The 15,878-nt window shown below is 37.3% G+C and overlaps 1 protein-coding gene across 5 annotated transcripts in view; it reads right to left on the reverse strand.

Annotated features, from left to right (window-relative positions):
- LOC104215098 (uncharacterized) overlaps positions 1-13,001 on the reverse strand; it is a 65,122-nt gene extending 52,121 nt beyond the window's left edge. For 4 of the 5 annotated variants that reach the window (XR_011407635.1, XM_070174556.1, XM_070174555.1 and 1 more), the window contains exons 1-6: positions 11,764-13,001; positions 10,952-11,684; positions 9,830-10,325; positions 9,194-9,345; positions 5,750-9,085; positions 5,401-5,613 (exon numbers count right to left, since the gene is read on the reverse strand). Coding sequence is in view for 4 of the 5 variants with exons in the window: in XM_070174556.1 (XP_070030657.1) it covers positions 5,401-5,613; positions 5,750-9,085; positions 9,194-9,345; positions 9,830-10,325; positions 10,952-11,684; positions 11,764-12,902 (6,069 nt within the window). In the remaining variant the exon portion in view is untranslated. The remainder of the gene's footprint in view (positions 1-5,400; positions 5,614-5,749; positions 9,086-9,193; positions 9,346-9,829; positions 10,326-10,951; positions 11,685-11,763) is intronic. The other variant, XM_070174558.1, reaches the window with a different exon arrangement.
- Positions 13,002-15,878: the final 2,877 nt, after the last annotated feature.

Below are 15,878 nucleotides of genomic sequence, written 5' to 3' on the forward strand. Positions count from 1 at the left end.
ACTACTATCTTGTGGAGTTTTGGAGGAGGAAGGGTGTGGGGAAACACCATATATATGTAGGGTTATGGGCTGATAGTTATTCGTAACATTTCCAGATTGTTTGACACGACTATGGTGGTCGTCGTATGTATGGAGTGATTAGGCTGTGTGTGAACTATATTGGGAGGCTCAATATGTTTATTATTGATGTTGTTTGGGCTGTTTGGTGACTATTTTGAATGGTGTGAGGTCATATATATAGGGGAGGTGTTGTCCGTTTCATTGTAAAATAGGTTGTGGTCGATACATAATAGTTATGACGCTTAAATGATAACGATAGTATCGTTTCTCTTATTGTAGACTAAGGAGTTTTGACAATTGCATAGCTTGAGATTGGGGCAGTATATACAAGGTATGTGAGGCTATCCCTTTCCTTCTTTTGCACGACTCCGATTGTACATAATGTAATGAACGATCTTCCAAGATACTCTACTCTTAGAAGCTAGCAGTACTTACATTGTTTTCCCTCTTATGGAACGATTGATGTTAATGTTGCTTCTCTTATTCTTATGTTATCAATGTTGTTGGTACTTCCTGATTCTTATAAGGTTCATAGTGAAGAGTTAGTCCTAATAACGTGTACAGAGGATACCGACCTTACGTCACTCCGAAAGGTTTAGAATGTGATTCCATGAGTCGAGCATGCATTATATATATGTATCTATTTTACTCTACCGAGCCACGCTATAGTTGGCCGGGTACGGCACCTATTGTGCAACCACTGATCAGTTGGGTTTTACCGAGCTCCACGTGGCCGGGTACGATTCTACCGAGCCTATTATGGCCGGGTACGATATGATGATGATGATGCCCACAGAGGCGAATGCTTTAAAGGTTTATGTATTTATACATATGTATCATGCATTTCATGTAAGTAGCCCTCAGAGGTACTAAGATGTTACAGGTGGTATATTCTTTATCCTTGCTTACATTACTGATCGTATTTATGGTTCCTTGCCTTACATACTCAGTACTTTATTCGTACTGACGTCCTTTTATTTGTGGACGTTGCATGTCGTGCTGCAGGTCCTGATAGACAGACAGGTGCAGCTCCCCCACCACAGTAGACTATCCAGTTCAGCGGTGATTGGCGAGATCCCTTCTCCGGACTTGCCTTGGTCTTGGTATGCAATTTTTGTTATAGACATTATGGGTATGTCGGGGCCCTGTTCCGGCTATGTTGCAACACTTATGTTCTTTTAGAGGCTCATAGACAAGTGTCGGCTCATGTATAGTTTGGTATGCCTTGTCGGCTAGTTTTTGTTGTATAGTCTTTCATAGTAGCGTGGTAGCTCATACCTTATATGTAGTTTCTTGATTGTCTGGTCATCCCCTGCTATGTATGTTCATGCCGTCATATTTTATTGTTGGTTGTCCATGATCTAGGTCTACCATTTATATTGATCTCTTTAGCCTTAAAAGATAATAATGAAGGTTAGATGAAATGTACGTTGGTGCTCGGCAAGTGTGGTCGGGTGCTAGTCATGGCCCTTCAGTTTGGGTCGTGACATCAGAGTTCTACAAGATCTTGGAACAATTCAAAGGGACCTCCAATGCTAAAGATGGTGTTACATGTCAAGGGAATAGCAAAGGAAAGTTCTCAGTCAAAACAGCATATAGGGAATTCAATATTTCAAATAATAAGGTTGGTTGTTGGCCATGGAAACTGATTTGGAAGGTTAAAATTCCTTATAAAGTGGTCTGTTTTACATGGCTGTTGACAAAGGAGGAAGTCCTAACCCAGGATAACTTGGTCAAGAGAGGATACCAACTTCGTTCTAGATGCTACTTATGCGGAGAGGAGGCAGAGACAATCAGTCATCTTTTTTTGCACTGTAGGGTTACTTCACACATATGGAGGATGTTCATCAACTTGAGGGGATTCTTGTGGGTTATGCCAAGAAGAATTCTTGAAGTCCTAGCTTGCTGGAACATAGAAGGCAACCTTCTCGGTCATAGAGAGAGATGGAAGATTATCCCTGCTTGCATCTAGTGGACAATTTGGAAAGAAAGAAACCGAAGATCCTTTGAAGATAGATCCAGCAATGTCCAAAAGATGAAGATGAATTGTTTAGTTCTTTTTTACTTTTGGTGTAAAGGAGAATACTTAGAAAACCATGAATCTATTTTTAATGTATTAGAATCCTTATGAGAAGAAAAAGGATTAGGAGAGCTTCTCCTACGCTTCACCTTGTAATTATGAATGACTCCACAGCTTCTGTGTAGTCTTATTATTTATATACAAATGTTACCTTTTCAAAACAAAAAAAAAAATCATAGGTGGTGTGGAGAGAATACTCTGAGGGTCTCCTTCCTCCACGTCTTCAGAGTTCCAAACCAGAAGGAATTGATGGTCCAACAGATTCGTAAGGAGCGTGAAGGGGAGGGGGGGTTGTATGGGACCTCTCATTTAGAAGGAACATGCAAGTTTGGGAGATTGCGGAGCTCTAAGATTTGTTGACAATGCTATATGGGCAAGACAGGCCCCAGCCATTTTGTGATTCTTGGAGATGGGGTTTGCGTGGCGATGGTTTGTTCCCCATAAAGTCCTTTTACCAGAGTATGTTGGTGAGAGAGGAGGCCATTTTTCCATACTCCTCGATCTGGATTCCTAAGGCACCCACGAAGGTGTGCTTTTTTGCATGGCCAGCGGCGAGGGGAGTTATTTTGACTGCTGAAAATCTGCGAAAGAGAGGAATTACACTTGTTAGTTGGTGCTACATGTGTAAAAGCTCAAGGGAAGAAGTTGATCATTTTTTGTGCATTGCCCTGTGTCTTCGGCTTTGTGGAGGGCAATCCTGAATCTTTTTGGTGTTCAATGGGTGATGCCAAGCACTGTAAAGGAAATGTTATATAGCTGGGCCGGTTTCCGCAGAAGAAGAAAGCAAAAGGCGTGGAAGTTCGCCCCGTTAGCTCTCATGTGGATAGTTTGGGGGGAAAGAAATAGGAGAGCTTCTGATGGGATTGAGTCTAAGGAAATAGGAGAGCTTTTGATGGGATTGAGTCTCCTTTTTCACATCTTAAAAATAGTCTTTTATCTTTGATCGCTTTTTGGTGCACTCATATAGCCCCTACTTGTATAGAAGATTGGGCGTCTTTTGTAGAGAATCATGTTCTGATGTAAATTTTCTACTTTTTGGTATAATTCCTGTATACGGGAGTTCTCTCCCTTTTGACTAATACAATTTACCTTATCAAAAAAATTAAACAAACATTTTCAACATCTATACTGAAAATCTATGTATTGTTAATGCCATTAGCCACACAAACTAAAGCATTATTGTGACAATTTGACTTTGAAATCTGAAATCATACTTCAACTTGCAATAATTCTCATAACAACGTCTGAAGTTTGAAATAATCCATCGAGGTTGAATTCAATAAAAAGAATTCCTCCCACCTTAAAACACTTTACAGATAAATGTAGCTCCATCTTTCAATAAGAAAACTTACCATCACTATCCACAAAATATTAAGAGCACTAACAACAGACCATGATGACAACAATAGGTAACTCCAGTGCATGCCCATGGATGCCAGTTAAGATACTTAAGGGTAATTTTACTAATTTTTGAAGCAGCTGCCGGGTTAAGGATTAATCTGGGAAAGAGTACGCTTTCCCTCTCAACATTGTTCAAAATGTGCAATGGCTAGCAGAGAATTTGGGGTGCCGAGGTGGAAGGCTACCCACCACTTACCTCGATATGCCTTTGGGGACAGTTTAAAGCCACCAATACTTGACAAAGCACCATTGAAAGGTTTGAGAAAACACTAGCATGTTGGAAAAGACTGTATCTTTCTTTGGGAGGGAGAGTCACATTGATCAATAGCGTCCTGGATTCACTGCCCACCTACTTAATGTCGCCATTTCCTATTCCAAGGAAGGTCGAGCTATCCATGGATAGATTGAGAAGAAATTTTCTATGGGAAGGCAACAAAATAGAAGATCTGTTCATCTTATTAAATGGGACAGAGTGACCTTGGATAAGAGAAATGGAGGTATTGAAGGAGGATTGGGCATCAGGAACTTAAAGAACCATAATAACAGTTTGCTAATGAAGTGGTTATGGAGGTTCGACAGAGAAGAGATGGGGCTGTGGAAAGAGGTGATAGCTTGCAAATATGGGAAGAACATGATCTGGAGAACTAATTTTGTGAGCTCCCCACATGGCGATGGGGTATGGAGGCATATACACAACCTCTTGCCACCCTTTGAAACAAACATTGTGCTTAGAGCGGGGAATGGAAGAAGCAAAAAATTCTGGCATGATTCTTGGCTGGACCATACTCCCCTCAAAATTGAATTTCTAGATTTAGATAATTTGGTGATGGATACAGAAGCCACAATTGGCCAGAGCCGAAGTGAAAATGCTTGGAACCTTAATTTTAGAAGGCCATGTTTTGACGGGGAGGTGAACAGGCTTGCTCAGCTAATACAAAGGCTAGAACAATTCCAGATAAATTCAGAGACTACTGGTTCACTTAGGTGGAGAAGACAAGGCAATGGGACGTTATCTGTAGGTTCATGCTATAAATGGTTAAGTAAGTGAAAATGCTTGGAACCTTAATTTTAGAAGGCCATGTTTTGACGGGGAGGTGAACAGGCTTGCTCAGCTAATACAAAGGCTAGAACAATTCCAGATAAATTCAGAGACTACTGGTTCACTTAGGTGGAGAAGACAAGGCAATGGGACGTTATCTGTAGGTTCATGCTATAAATGGTTAAGTAATGTGTGTGGTAGTCCTACTCAATAGCCATGGATGATGATATAGAAGACAAGTGCACCATACAAAGTAGCATGTTTTACGCGGGTTGCTGCATACGAAGCTAATCTCACCCAAAGTAATCTACAGAGAAGGGGTCTGCCTCTGTGTAGCAGATGTTATTTTTGTTATGCTGCAATCACCCGTTCTTACATTGTCGGCCACCGAGACAAATGTGGGAGCTATTTTTAGCATTTCCGGAGAGAATGTGATTTTTCCACAATCGTTAAAAAACCTACTGTGCTGGAGATGCTGCTGTCCTAGTAAGACAAGTGGATTACTATTCCTGCGTGTGTTTGTTGGTTGTTTTGGAAAGAGAGGATTGAATGGTGTTTTGATGGAAAGAACAGGTCAATTCAGACCTTGAAGCATAGGTGTTTACGGCTACTGGAAGTTTCATGTAATCTACATGATATATGATGAAATGGGAATGACTGACTTTATTAGCTCATTAGAGGAGTAATTTCGTACAGGGAGACACTCCTTTTTCTTTTTTGTACAGGAGGTCCTCTCAACTTGTGTAGTTCAGCGCTAGCTTAGTGCCTGACTACTTTTTGCTATCAAAAAAAAAATATTTAGTGATAAAAAAGAAGGTACCTCCAGTGCACTCTTGAATCTTCCAAGAACCTCGTAACCTAATTTCCTCATGTCATCATCAGGTGAAGATATACTGACAGCACTAATCGCAAGCAAGCCTAAGCTAGCAAACTCCAAGGGCTCAATAAAACCCATAGAAAGACAATGAACTGAGAAGCGCAAGATAAAAATGGGATCATACACGCAGATTTTCTCAACATCTGTGTAATGCACCTGCAGATATTTCCGAAGTTTAGAATTAGACAGATCTGGGAGAAACTACAGAAAATATCCATTATTCCTTGCTCTCTGAAAATTGAAAGAAAAATCAAAGATTATGAAAAAACAAAACTATCTATAATAGGAGTACCGCATATCTAACGTCAGGATTATCCGTTTCAGGTTTTCTGAGAATCCCCGCACCAACTGTTCTATCATATGGGAAATAAAGCACAGTAGTTGCACAAACTTTGGGGTCAATAGGAATGTTTTCTCTGAAGTGGATTCTGCGGCAGTCATCAACTGCTTCAGCTTCGCTCAAATTATGAGAGATAGTCTGCACCAGTTTATTTTCTTTTCTGACTTTCAGCAGAGCACTACCCCATAGGAAATCCAATTTAGCCATACTTCCTTCATCCAAGTCATTAGTCGACTTGATTTCATCCATTAAGCTGTATATCTCCAAGTCAACCGCACTCATACTCGCACCATAAGAAGATAATAGTAAAAAGACCAATTCCCTCAAATTTATTCCAATGTCTTTTACATTATCAATATCACTTTGCTGAGCCCTGATCTGGAAAAGCAACTTAAGCAACTTAACAAGTTCCAACTGCCGGGCACATTCTTCAGATAGTTTAAAATTATCTTTTAGATCAAGGGCATCTTGATCAATACATGGAACATACGATCTCATGATGCTCGGCAAAGGAGTAAATATCAACCCAAAGTGAGAATGACCAGCTGAGATGTGAGAAGACTGGATTGTAGCTGCAAATTGCGAATGTGCAAGCAACAGTTGAATAATTGAAATGCAAGAGAACTTCCCCTCAGATACCGATGAGATAATAGCTCGGAGCATCCGCAGTGTCATAGGATCGTAAAACCTATGCAAAAGAGATGACTTAGCAAGTTGCTCTATAAATGGAAGAGAAGCCAAATTCAGAAGACAATCATGCATCTCCATTGTTATTTCCATTAAATTTCTCAGAATATATACTTCCAGATATCTAAACAAGGAACAGCTTCCAATTTCAATTTGCGAGAAGTCAACAACGTTCACAGAACATCTCTTGACAATAAGCTGCCACGTTTGAACCAACAAGTTCAGAAGCCGGATTCTTGCTAAGTCTAAAATGGAGCAATCTTCTGAAGGAATCAATTCTGTGTCTCTCTTCAGCACAGATGGAAACTTCCTCTTCTCGGAGAATAAAAGTGCCCTACACAAACGTATTTTTGCAACAGTCCTGTTGACAACATTCAAGGACTCCTCAACTGAATAAGCACCATCTTGAGTGAGATCAAACCCCAGAAGATCACTATATTCACTTGAGCAGACAGAATTGAATATACTCAAGCGCTTTTTCACGTTCACCAAATCACCTCGCAATTCAAAGAAAAGTTGAACTACAAGAACAGTATTTGTAAGAAGACTACCTGAGATAAGATTCAGAGAATCTTCCATTGATAGATTTTCACAACATTCTACCTGAAATATCTCCCTGGAAACGTAGCTCTTCCAGATAGAGAAAGCTTGCTTGAGTATTCCCCAATAAAAAGAAACTATATTCTCATGAAGCATGCAAAGTTGGCCCCCAAACTTAGAAGGAATTGAATTCAAGTACAGGATGACAGTGGGAAGAAGCATCAACAACTCCTCATCAGAAAAACCACAAATTTGCTGTACTGCACAAGACTTGACTGCCACGTACTTATTCATCATGTCTGAAAATAACTTTCCAAATACTGATAGATGCAGGGGGCTTATATCAGCAACAAGAAACAAGATTTCAGCTTTTCTTTGGGTTATTTTGAGCATGCAATGAGAAAGGATATTGACATGAGTGTTAGCCACAGCTCGACATGTAATCTTAAGAAAAGGATGGCTTGGCTTCTGGATAGCTTTATGTGTTTTCACAACTTTTACAGCTTTGAGCAGACACATATCAGCAACATCAAGTTCAAAACGAGTGGCAATTTCGTATACTTGCGAAAAGATTTTCTCATAGAGGATGACATCAAATTGTTCCTGTTGAATTCCCCAAAACAAACAAAAAGGCATTTTTTCATGTGTCTGCTGCATGTTTGCTGCCAGATGACTAAATGCAGAACCAGCAATGTGTAATCCAACACAGAGCACTGAAGTCAACCAAACAGAACGATCCTCATGGTCAATTGCAGATAGCATCCAATGGACCAGTTCAAGCATCTCAAAGGGAGATATGAAATGAATCAAATTGTGTAGAGCACATAATGTAGGAACTAAAGGTATTACGTTCTTCGACTTCATGCATTCATTCATCTTCTGCTTAAATGTCATAACCAGTTTATTTACCACATTCTTGAATGAACTTATAACATGTTTATTAGCATGATAAACTTCAGATGAGGAGCCTTGGCCATGGCAGAAAGACAACCAGAGCTCAGAAGTTGCTTTTAACAAATTATGCACATGATGATCCATCTTGCTGACTTCCAGTTTAGCTGATTCAACAAACTGGTTTACACTGTCCATAATTATTCCACATGCAAAATCACTTTTAACAGGGGATGGGCACTCCAGCACTGCTGCCACAGCAGGGTGATCAAGGATAGTTACAACCAACTCTTTAACAAAGTGAATTGTGAAAGGAGTAAAGGTGTCTAAACTGCAAGAATTAAATTTTTCAACCACCAATTCTTTCAACATGCGGCTTAGGAGAAGGAAGCAAGCTTCAGAAAGCTTTTCAAACCCCTCGAAATGCTCATTTCTATATGATAATTGAGCTTGATTCAACCAAAAGAGTAAATAGCGGAAAATGGAAAGAAGATGATCAGATGTCTCCTCATAAAGCTTTGCCATAAGCAAGTTTTGCAATCCTGATTGATTAGACAAATCCAATCCATCAATATCCAGAATTGCTGGGAAGAGAATATAAAAAGGTGCACGGTCCAAAAATACAGAAAATGTGTTAGACTTGTTATCCATTGAACTGATGACACTGCAGTCCATTGTTCTCCCACCACTTAATCCAGTTACGGCCCTATCCAGACCCGTGAAGAAGATTTCTCGCCATCTCTTAGAAGCATCATTAAGGAGACTAGGTTCTGAGAAACATAGTTGCATCAACAATGAGAGAGGGACCCCAAGCAATTTATTTGAGACAGACATGATTAAAGGGAAATTCTGTATTATCTCAGCTGGTCTTGTGCATGCCAATGAAAAGCAAAACCCAATGGTTACTCCAAGCAGACTACCATCCGACTCACTCTTCAGCAATCTTTGGACTTCACCAACTGTACGGGTAAAAGAACTGTCAGTATACACAACTTCGTTGCAGTTGGAAGATATTCTGCAAGTTTTCTGCAAAATTCTCCGAGACAAATGTAGTAAACTCTTGAATGGCCTCCACTCATAGAGACATTGAGAATCATCCAACTCATAAGCAGCTTCAAGTCTCTCAGAGAGCTTCAAATCAATTATTGAAGATAAAAGTAATGGATCCACCTAACAAAGTTCAGGAAAGATAGACACTGTCAAGAGCGGAAAGCACCTAGTACGATCAATTCAAATTGCAAAAAAAAAAAAATACATAAATGTAAGGACAGATATTACCTGAGTCTCCAGGAGATACTTTAAGGTATTGCACATGTATAATGAAACCATTGACTTCTCGGATGCAGAAAAAGCACCAGATTCAGCAGTTACCAATGTTAGGCACTTATCCAAGATGCAAATAGTGAAAGCGCTGAAATCAGGAGATGCATCTGCAAGAAGTGTCACATAACTGTCAGAATACCGCAAGTAGTCTTTTCAGCATACTGTTAAGTTCTTCCTTTCGAGTTTGTGGTACTTTGGCAGGTTTTAAAAGATTTTGCAAGCCATTTGGTTAACTATTTCATTTATCAGAAATAAGATAGACCAATTAAATGTCGGCGGAAAAGTCAAAGTTCCAATTGAAGCACGGTCATGATGCACTATGAATCCACTAAAAACTGAAATAGTAGATCAAGAATGAGTAAAATGATGAGTGCTTTATCCAGTGAACAAGTAGAATAACGGTCACAGCCCCCACCCCACTCCACAAAAAATCAGAGAACAAAAGGAAAAAAAATAATACGACATATCCAATATTTGTCAAGTCACATGGAAAATATAATCACTACAAAAAAGAAAAGGTAAAAGTTAAAACCCATCTTTTTTGAGGAAAAGAAAAAGAAGACCAAGAACATTGTATGAAATTTCAACTACCTTTAGCGCCTGGTATGCTACTCAAAGAAGACCTTAAGAGATTCAAATAATAGAATAACTTATTGCCAGTCTCAATTACAGCATCACGTAGGAAAAGAAGAATAGGTGAGGACAATTTTTTGTAGATATCACACCCTACTGCTCCTCCAAGCATGTCGTCTTTTCTATACCCAGGAATAAAGAAGAACCATGAACAAATTTCCTTTGGGTTTTGGTCAAATGCACCAGTACTATACATCGATGCCTTCGCTAGACTGTATGCTTGATCTTTAATGTCTCTGTTTTGTGAATACATTGACAACTCCAGAAATGGAAGCAAATGCTTGTACATTTGTGGGTGAACTCTTGAGGCAATTTCGCATTTAGAGGACCAACCAACATGTTCTTGGAGCAGAGATAACAGAGCTTGTTGCAACATAGTTGGTAATGCTAGCGGGTTGTTCGGCAGAATTTTGAAGAAATCAAATAATCCTTCCAACATAGTAGGCATTGTTTTCTGCAAGAAAGAAAAATAGCATCCAAAATGTAAGCAATACATATCAGGATTTCTCCATTTATTTTTTCCTATTCGAATTAGGAACTACTAAGTTCGCGTGAACAGATTTACATTAGTAAATCAGAATACTAGATATATATCATATTAAATAGCAGAGAATTTCCAGTTTCAGAGAACATATAAGAAGAATAAAAGAAAAATCCAGGAAAAAGTTTCATCCATATATAGGCTTGAAAACATGGGCATCTGAAGTTCTACCTACGAACATAAGGTAAAGCTAAAAGTTTATAAGACTGACAACGTTAAATTCAAACCACATGCTCCAAATCACTGATTGATCCACCAAGAAAATGGAATATTTTAAAGGAGTATCAATACATAGAGGAACAACTGGAGTGGCTTATGTGGGAACTAACTTAACACAAATGCAGCAAGAGTTAATACAGAGTCAAACGGACGGGATACTGCAGATAACATGCTTTCAGATGCAATTTTTTTTATCAGTTATTACATGCAAAAGTTTTTAACTTCTCTAAATGCAAACAAATGCTTCCTCTATAATTTCACAAACACTGTTTGTTTCACAAAAATCCAGCACAACAAGGATTCAAGAGTTTGAAACTCACATAATATACCGTTAAAGCATTAAGCAACTTGGAATAGAATAGCACTTCTGCCTCTTTTACAGTAGAGTCTGGCAAAGCAGAAGAATGCAAACCCCAGAGTTCTGTTATAAGCTTTAAAAAATAAGCTTCATCTTTAGAATTATCCATGTCTTCTTCATTTATGATTCCTTCACCGTCAAGGGCCAGAGCAGCATCAGGGGAGTAACTAACCCCACCAACAAGAATGTCTGTATCTTCATTTGCAACATCAATTTTCAGCTTCTTCCTACTGTTCATCTTATCTCCTATTTCAGAATCTGCGGGTCTTTTTGAGCATTGCTCCAGACCTCTGTAAAATTCATTCAGTGAAGAGAGTAATGAGAACAGAACTTGAGGATCGGGGAGAAAAATTCGAACTGCATTCCAGATATCTTGCTTGAGGGATTCCCATTTGTGGATCATTTGACCTTGGGAAGAGGATACACTGTTTAATGCACCAATTAGTAACTCCAACAATTTCAGAACCTCCAACACGAGCTTCAAAGTTCCATGTTTTGCTAGAGGATCAGAATGAAGTAACCCTTTATTAATCACCAGCCGAGAGAAGGATCGTGATCCAATGCACTTCGTGATATTTTGCACCTCTGGGCTGTTAAGAGTTGGCGGCTCCTGGGTTTGAGATCCAATAAATCCAAAGACAAGTCCGTCACCAACAGAGGAGAGCACATTTGCTGCCAAAGAAACTGAAGCAAACCTGCAAGTAATTGAGTCACAATGGAGAGACAACAATACTGATATTCAAAAATAAACTCTAATAAGCAATATTTTCTAACCAGTTACGAGACGAAGGGTCTTCAAGATTGTAAGGGAACTCATCCAAATAAGTTGAACCAAAAGACGACTTCCCCTTAACAATTGCCAAAAGCAGGTTTCTGTGGTTCTCAACCTCTGCAGCTTTTAACTTCTTCATAAGGCCCAATAGTCTTTTCGGGTTTCCTCTCAATGGACTAGGCACCCTCTTCAAATCTGGCATCAATCCATTAGAAGGATCAGTACACACCATATATAATAGTTCATGAGCTAACTCTGCAGCCAATCCTCCACCCTCTCGTCCTGAAATGCTAGCGAGCTGCTCCAAAGTTACACTGCCGAAAAGCACACTTCTAAGCCCGGTGGGCACCAGTGAATCAGGAACAAGAACCTTATTGCGCAAAGTGGACAAAACATAAACCACAGTATCCTCATCATCATTACCCAACCCGCGAAGCACACCAGAATACATATCCTTCTGCTGCAACACACCTCTCAACAACCTGGCATTCCCTACCTCCAAAAAAGATATAGCAAAACCAACAAAAGCCTTCCTCGTCGAATGGTGCTTCTTCTTATTCGCTTCAATTTTCTTAACTTTCCATTCAGCTAGTTTCCCAAATACAGGGATTTTAAAGTCAAAACACTTGGCCACTTCCCACGCCATCCATGAACTACGCCTAACTATAGAAGCCAACAGAAAAAGGGCAGCGCGTTGGCGCTTTGCTTCTTTACTGTTCAATTCCCTATACAAATCATTCATTCTCTTTTCCACTATCGATTTAGCAAACTTATCCAACGCATTGACAACTAAAGCAACTTTCGGGTCTTTTTCAGCTCTGTTTTTCCCGTAAGAATGATTGAGAATTCCAGAAATTAAATTGAAAACATAGTAAAGTCCAGTTTTGCCTTTTCGGAGCTCCCAAGCTTGTTCGAGTTCGATACACTTGGATGAATTCTGAATGTACAGGCTGAGAAATTCGGGTCCAGAATCGGATTTGAGAAGCTTGAGGAACTCCTTTGAAGCATCGGAACATAGCTGCAAGTCTGTAGAGGTTAAGTTGCGAAGAAAGTGTTTGAGTTTAGCCTCCTGGGAGAGTTTATTGTCGAACTGAGACAGAGGCATTGTTGTTCCTGCTCCCTTATTTTCTTCGTCTTCCATTGTTGCAGCAATTCAACTAGAGCGGAAGCTTAAGACTAAACCCTAAACCCTACAGCTTTACAGTTTGTTCAGAGGGGAGCTACTTATTCCTTGTTTGGTCAAGTTTATTTTTAGAAGTGGTTTTATCGGTGAGAAGCGGCGTTTCCCTAATTAAGTTGAAAAACATTTCTACGCGTATTTGGCCAAGCTTTAAAAAACTATTTTCAAGTGTATTTTTCTCAAAAGTACTTCTTAGAAAAATACTTTCAGAGAAAATCTACTTTTTTCTGCTTAACCAAAACTGCTTCTGTTTCTCCTCAAAAGCACTTTTTTTTCCTTCCAAAAGCTTATAGCCTGTTTGACCAAGCTTCTTTTTGGCCAAAAATTGAAGTGTTTGGCCAAGCTTTTGGAAGGAAAAAAATGCTTTTGAGGAGAAGCAGAAGCAGTTTTGGAGAATCAGAAAAAAGTAGATTCTCTCCAAAAGCATTTTTTTGATAAGCATTTTTGAGAAAAATACACTTAAAAGCAGTTTTTTAAAACTTGGCCAAACACTAATTGCTGCTCAGAAGTGCTTTTCAAACTAATTAGCCAAACACAAACTGCTTCTCACCAAAAGTACTTTTGAGAAAAGCACTTTTGAAAAAAATACTTCTCAAAATAAGCTGATTTTTGCAGCTTGGCCAAATGGGATATTAGCCAAACACCTTAATTTTTGGTCAAAAGTGCTTTTGGCCAAAAAAATAAAAACTTGGCCAAACAAGCTATTTTGAAAACTACTTTTTTGAAAACTACTTATTTTAAAAAGTACTTTTTTAGAAGTGGTTTATCCAAAAGTATTTTTGGAAAAAAAAAAAAGTTTGTGTTTGGCTAATTCATTTAAAAGTGCTTTTTGCAACATGTAAGAAATAAATTGTGTTTGGCTAATCTTTCTAAAAAGTACTTTAAGTGTCAAATTACCAAAAAGGATAATACCAATGTATTATAATTATTTTAAAGAGAAAAATAAACTTAAATATCTAACGTAAAAGACTTTTATTATTTTTTAGTTTATTTAATTAAAATATAATGTAAACATACATATTAAAAATTCAAATCAATATAACATATATAGTTACTCACAAAGCATGTAATATTATCCAGATAATTACTTATTGTTTACATGATGATTTATGTAATCAAAATACATCATTTAGTATGAATTAGAAGTCTATTCCACTAATTACTATTGATAACCATGAAATAATAAGCATAGTCACTCACACATTATAATATTTCTCAACAATTTCTTCTCTAATTCTATCACACAATGCCTCCATATTAGTAGAAGACTTGCCTTGTATTTCTAAAGAAATACCAGAAGACTCATCTCCTTCCACAACATATGCAGTAGTGTCTTCATTAGGATAATAGTTGAATTTCTTATCGGTAGAAAAATGTCACCGGATGAAATTTTGTATAGTTATGGTAGCTGAAACAAGATGATTCTGAGTGTCAAACTTAAAAGATGGAATTGAGCGTAACATAGAAATAATTTTAAATATATAAAAAATTATTGTTTTCGTAAAAAAAAAAATAGTGAAGTATGTTTAAATTCAAATTCAAAAAGAGTAGCTAATTATTAACAACACATGATGCATTATTTATTTATTTATCTATTAAAATTTAAATTCAAAAAATAATAATTATTACCTAACATAACTAACTAACTTTGTCCTAAATTGTCAAGTGGTCTGCTGTGAGGCTGTCACTTGGCTTAATGTGGAGGTTTTTTCTTCTTCTTTTATTAATATATTGATATTGATTATGCGATACATTTATTAATTTATAACCTATTTGTAGGTAATTTTCACAAATTAGATTTGATAATTGTTTTAAAGATTCGGGAATTAATAACCTATAAGAGAAGAAATTATAAATGAATACTTGTAAGAAGAGAATTGATAATCCAAAGAAGGATGTAGATAATTTGCTTTAGTGTGAAAAAAGAAGATGATGATTTGGAAAGTACAAGACATTATACAAAGAAAAAATCAAAAACAAGAAAATCAATAAATATTTGAAAAGTGACAATATGATTCATGTATGTGATATCTTTAAGTTTAAAAGAATGGTAAAAACCAAAACCAAAAATGAAATAAATACTTAAATCAATAAGGGATAATTGGAAAATATAAATATATAGTGAGGATAGTTTTGTCTTGAATAATTTTTTTTTTTTTTTGCTTCTGCTTTTTAGAAGAAGCTAGAATTTATTGCTTCTTCCCAAAAGCAGAAAAACTGCTTCTACTGCTGGCCAAAAGTACTTTTCTGTCTTGGTCAAACAACTTAATTTTTTTAAGAAGTACTTTTTTAGGGGAAAAAGGTACTTTTGACCTCCAGAAGCTTGGCCAAACAGGCTCTTAGTGTCGGAAAGAAAGGAAAAAAGAATTGTTTTATACTGTATATTGTATTGTTGTATCATTATGTTATACTGTATTAAGTATTTTATTTCAATAGATTGTTTCAGTTGCTGTTATTTTATAATATCACACAGCAATATAAAAATTAAATTTATATCTTATAAATAAAAAAATAAGGTACAATAAATTATTATATAAAAGATAGAATAAAGGATAAAATATAAGTATTTAATACTAATTTAGAAGGGCATGAGAGGAAAAAATAAGGTAACAATGCAATTATTAAATAGAAATTCTACTTAGCTAGCTCAATGAAAGACAAAATCCTGCCACATAGATGTCCTTGGAGTTTTATAGTAACTAGTCCTAGGGTATCGGCGTTGCGCATGTACCCTAATATCGGTGAGTACACAATCTTAAAAATTACACAAATATTATTAAATAATATATTTTAGCTATTAAATATAAATTATAATATAGTATAAGTTCCTAAAATAATGTATGTCGATTCAATTTAGTTAACTTGATAAAAGAAGAAATTACGTCATATTTATAACTTTTTTATATGGGCTAAATAAACCTCAAGAGAGAAGCACAA

This window comes from Nicotiana sylvestris, chromosome 5 (genome assembly GCF_000393655.2).
Source record: "Nicotiana sylvestris chromosome 5, ASM39365v2, whole genome shotgun sequence".
NCBI lineage: Eukaryota > Viridiplantae > Streptophyta > Magnoliopsida > Solanales > Solanaceae > Nicotiana > Nicotiana sylvestris.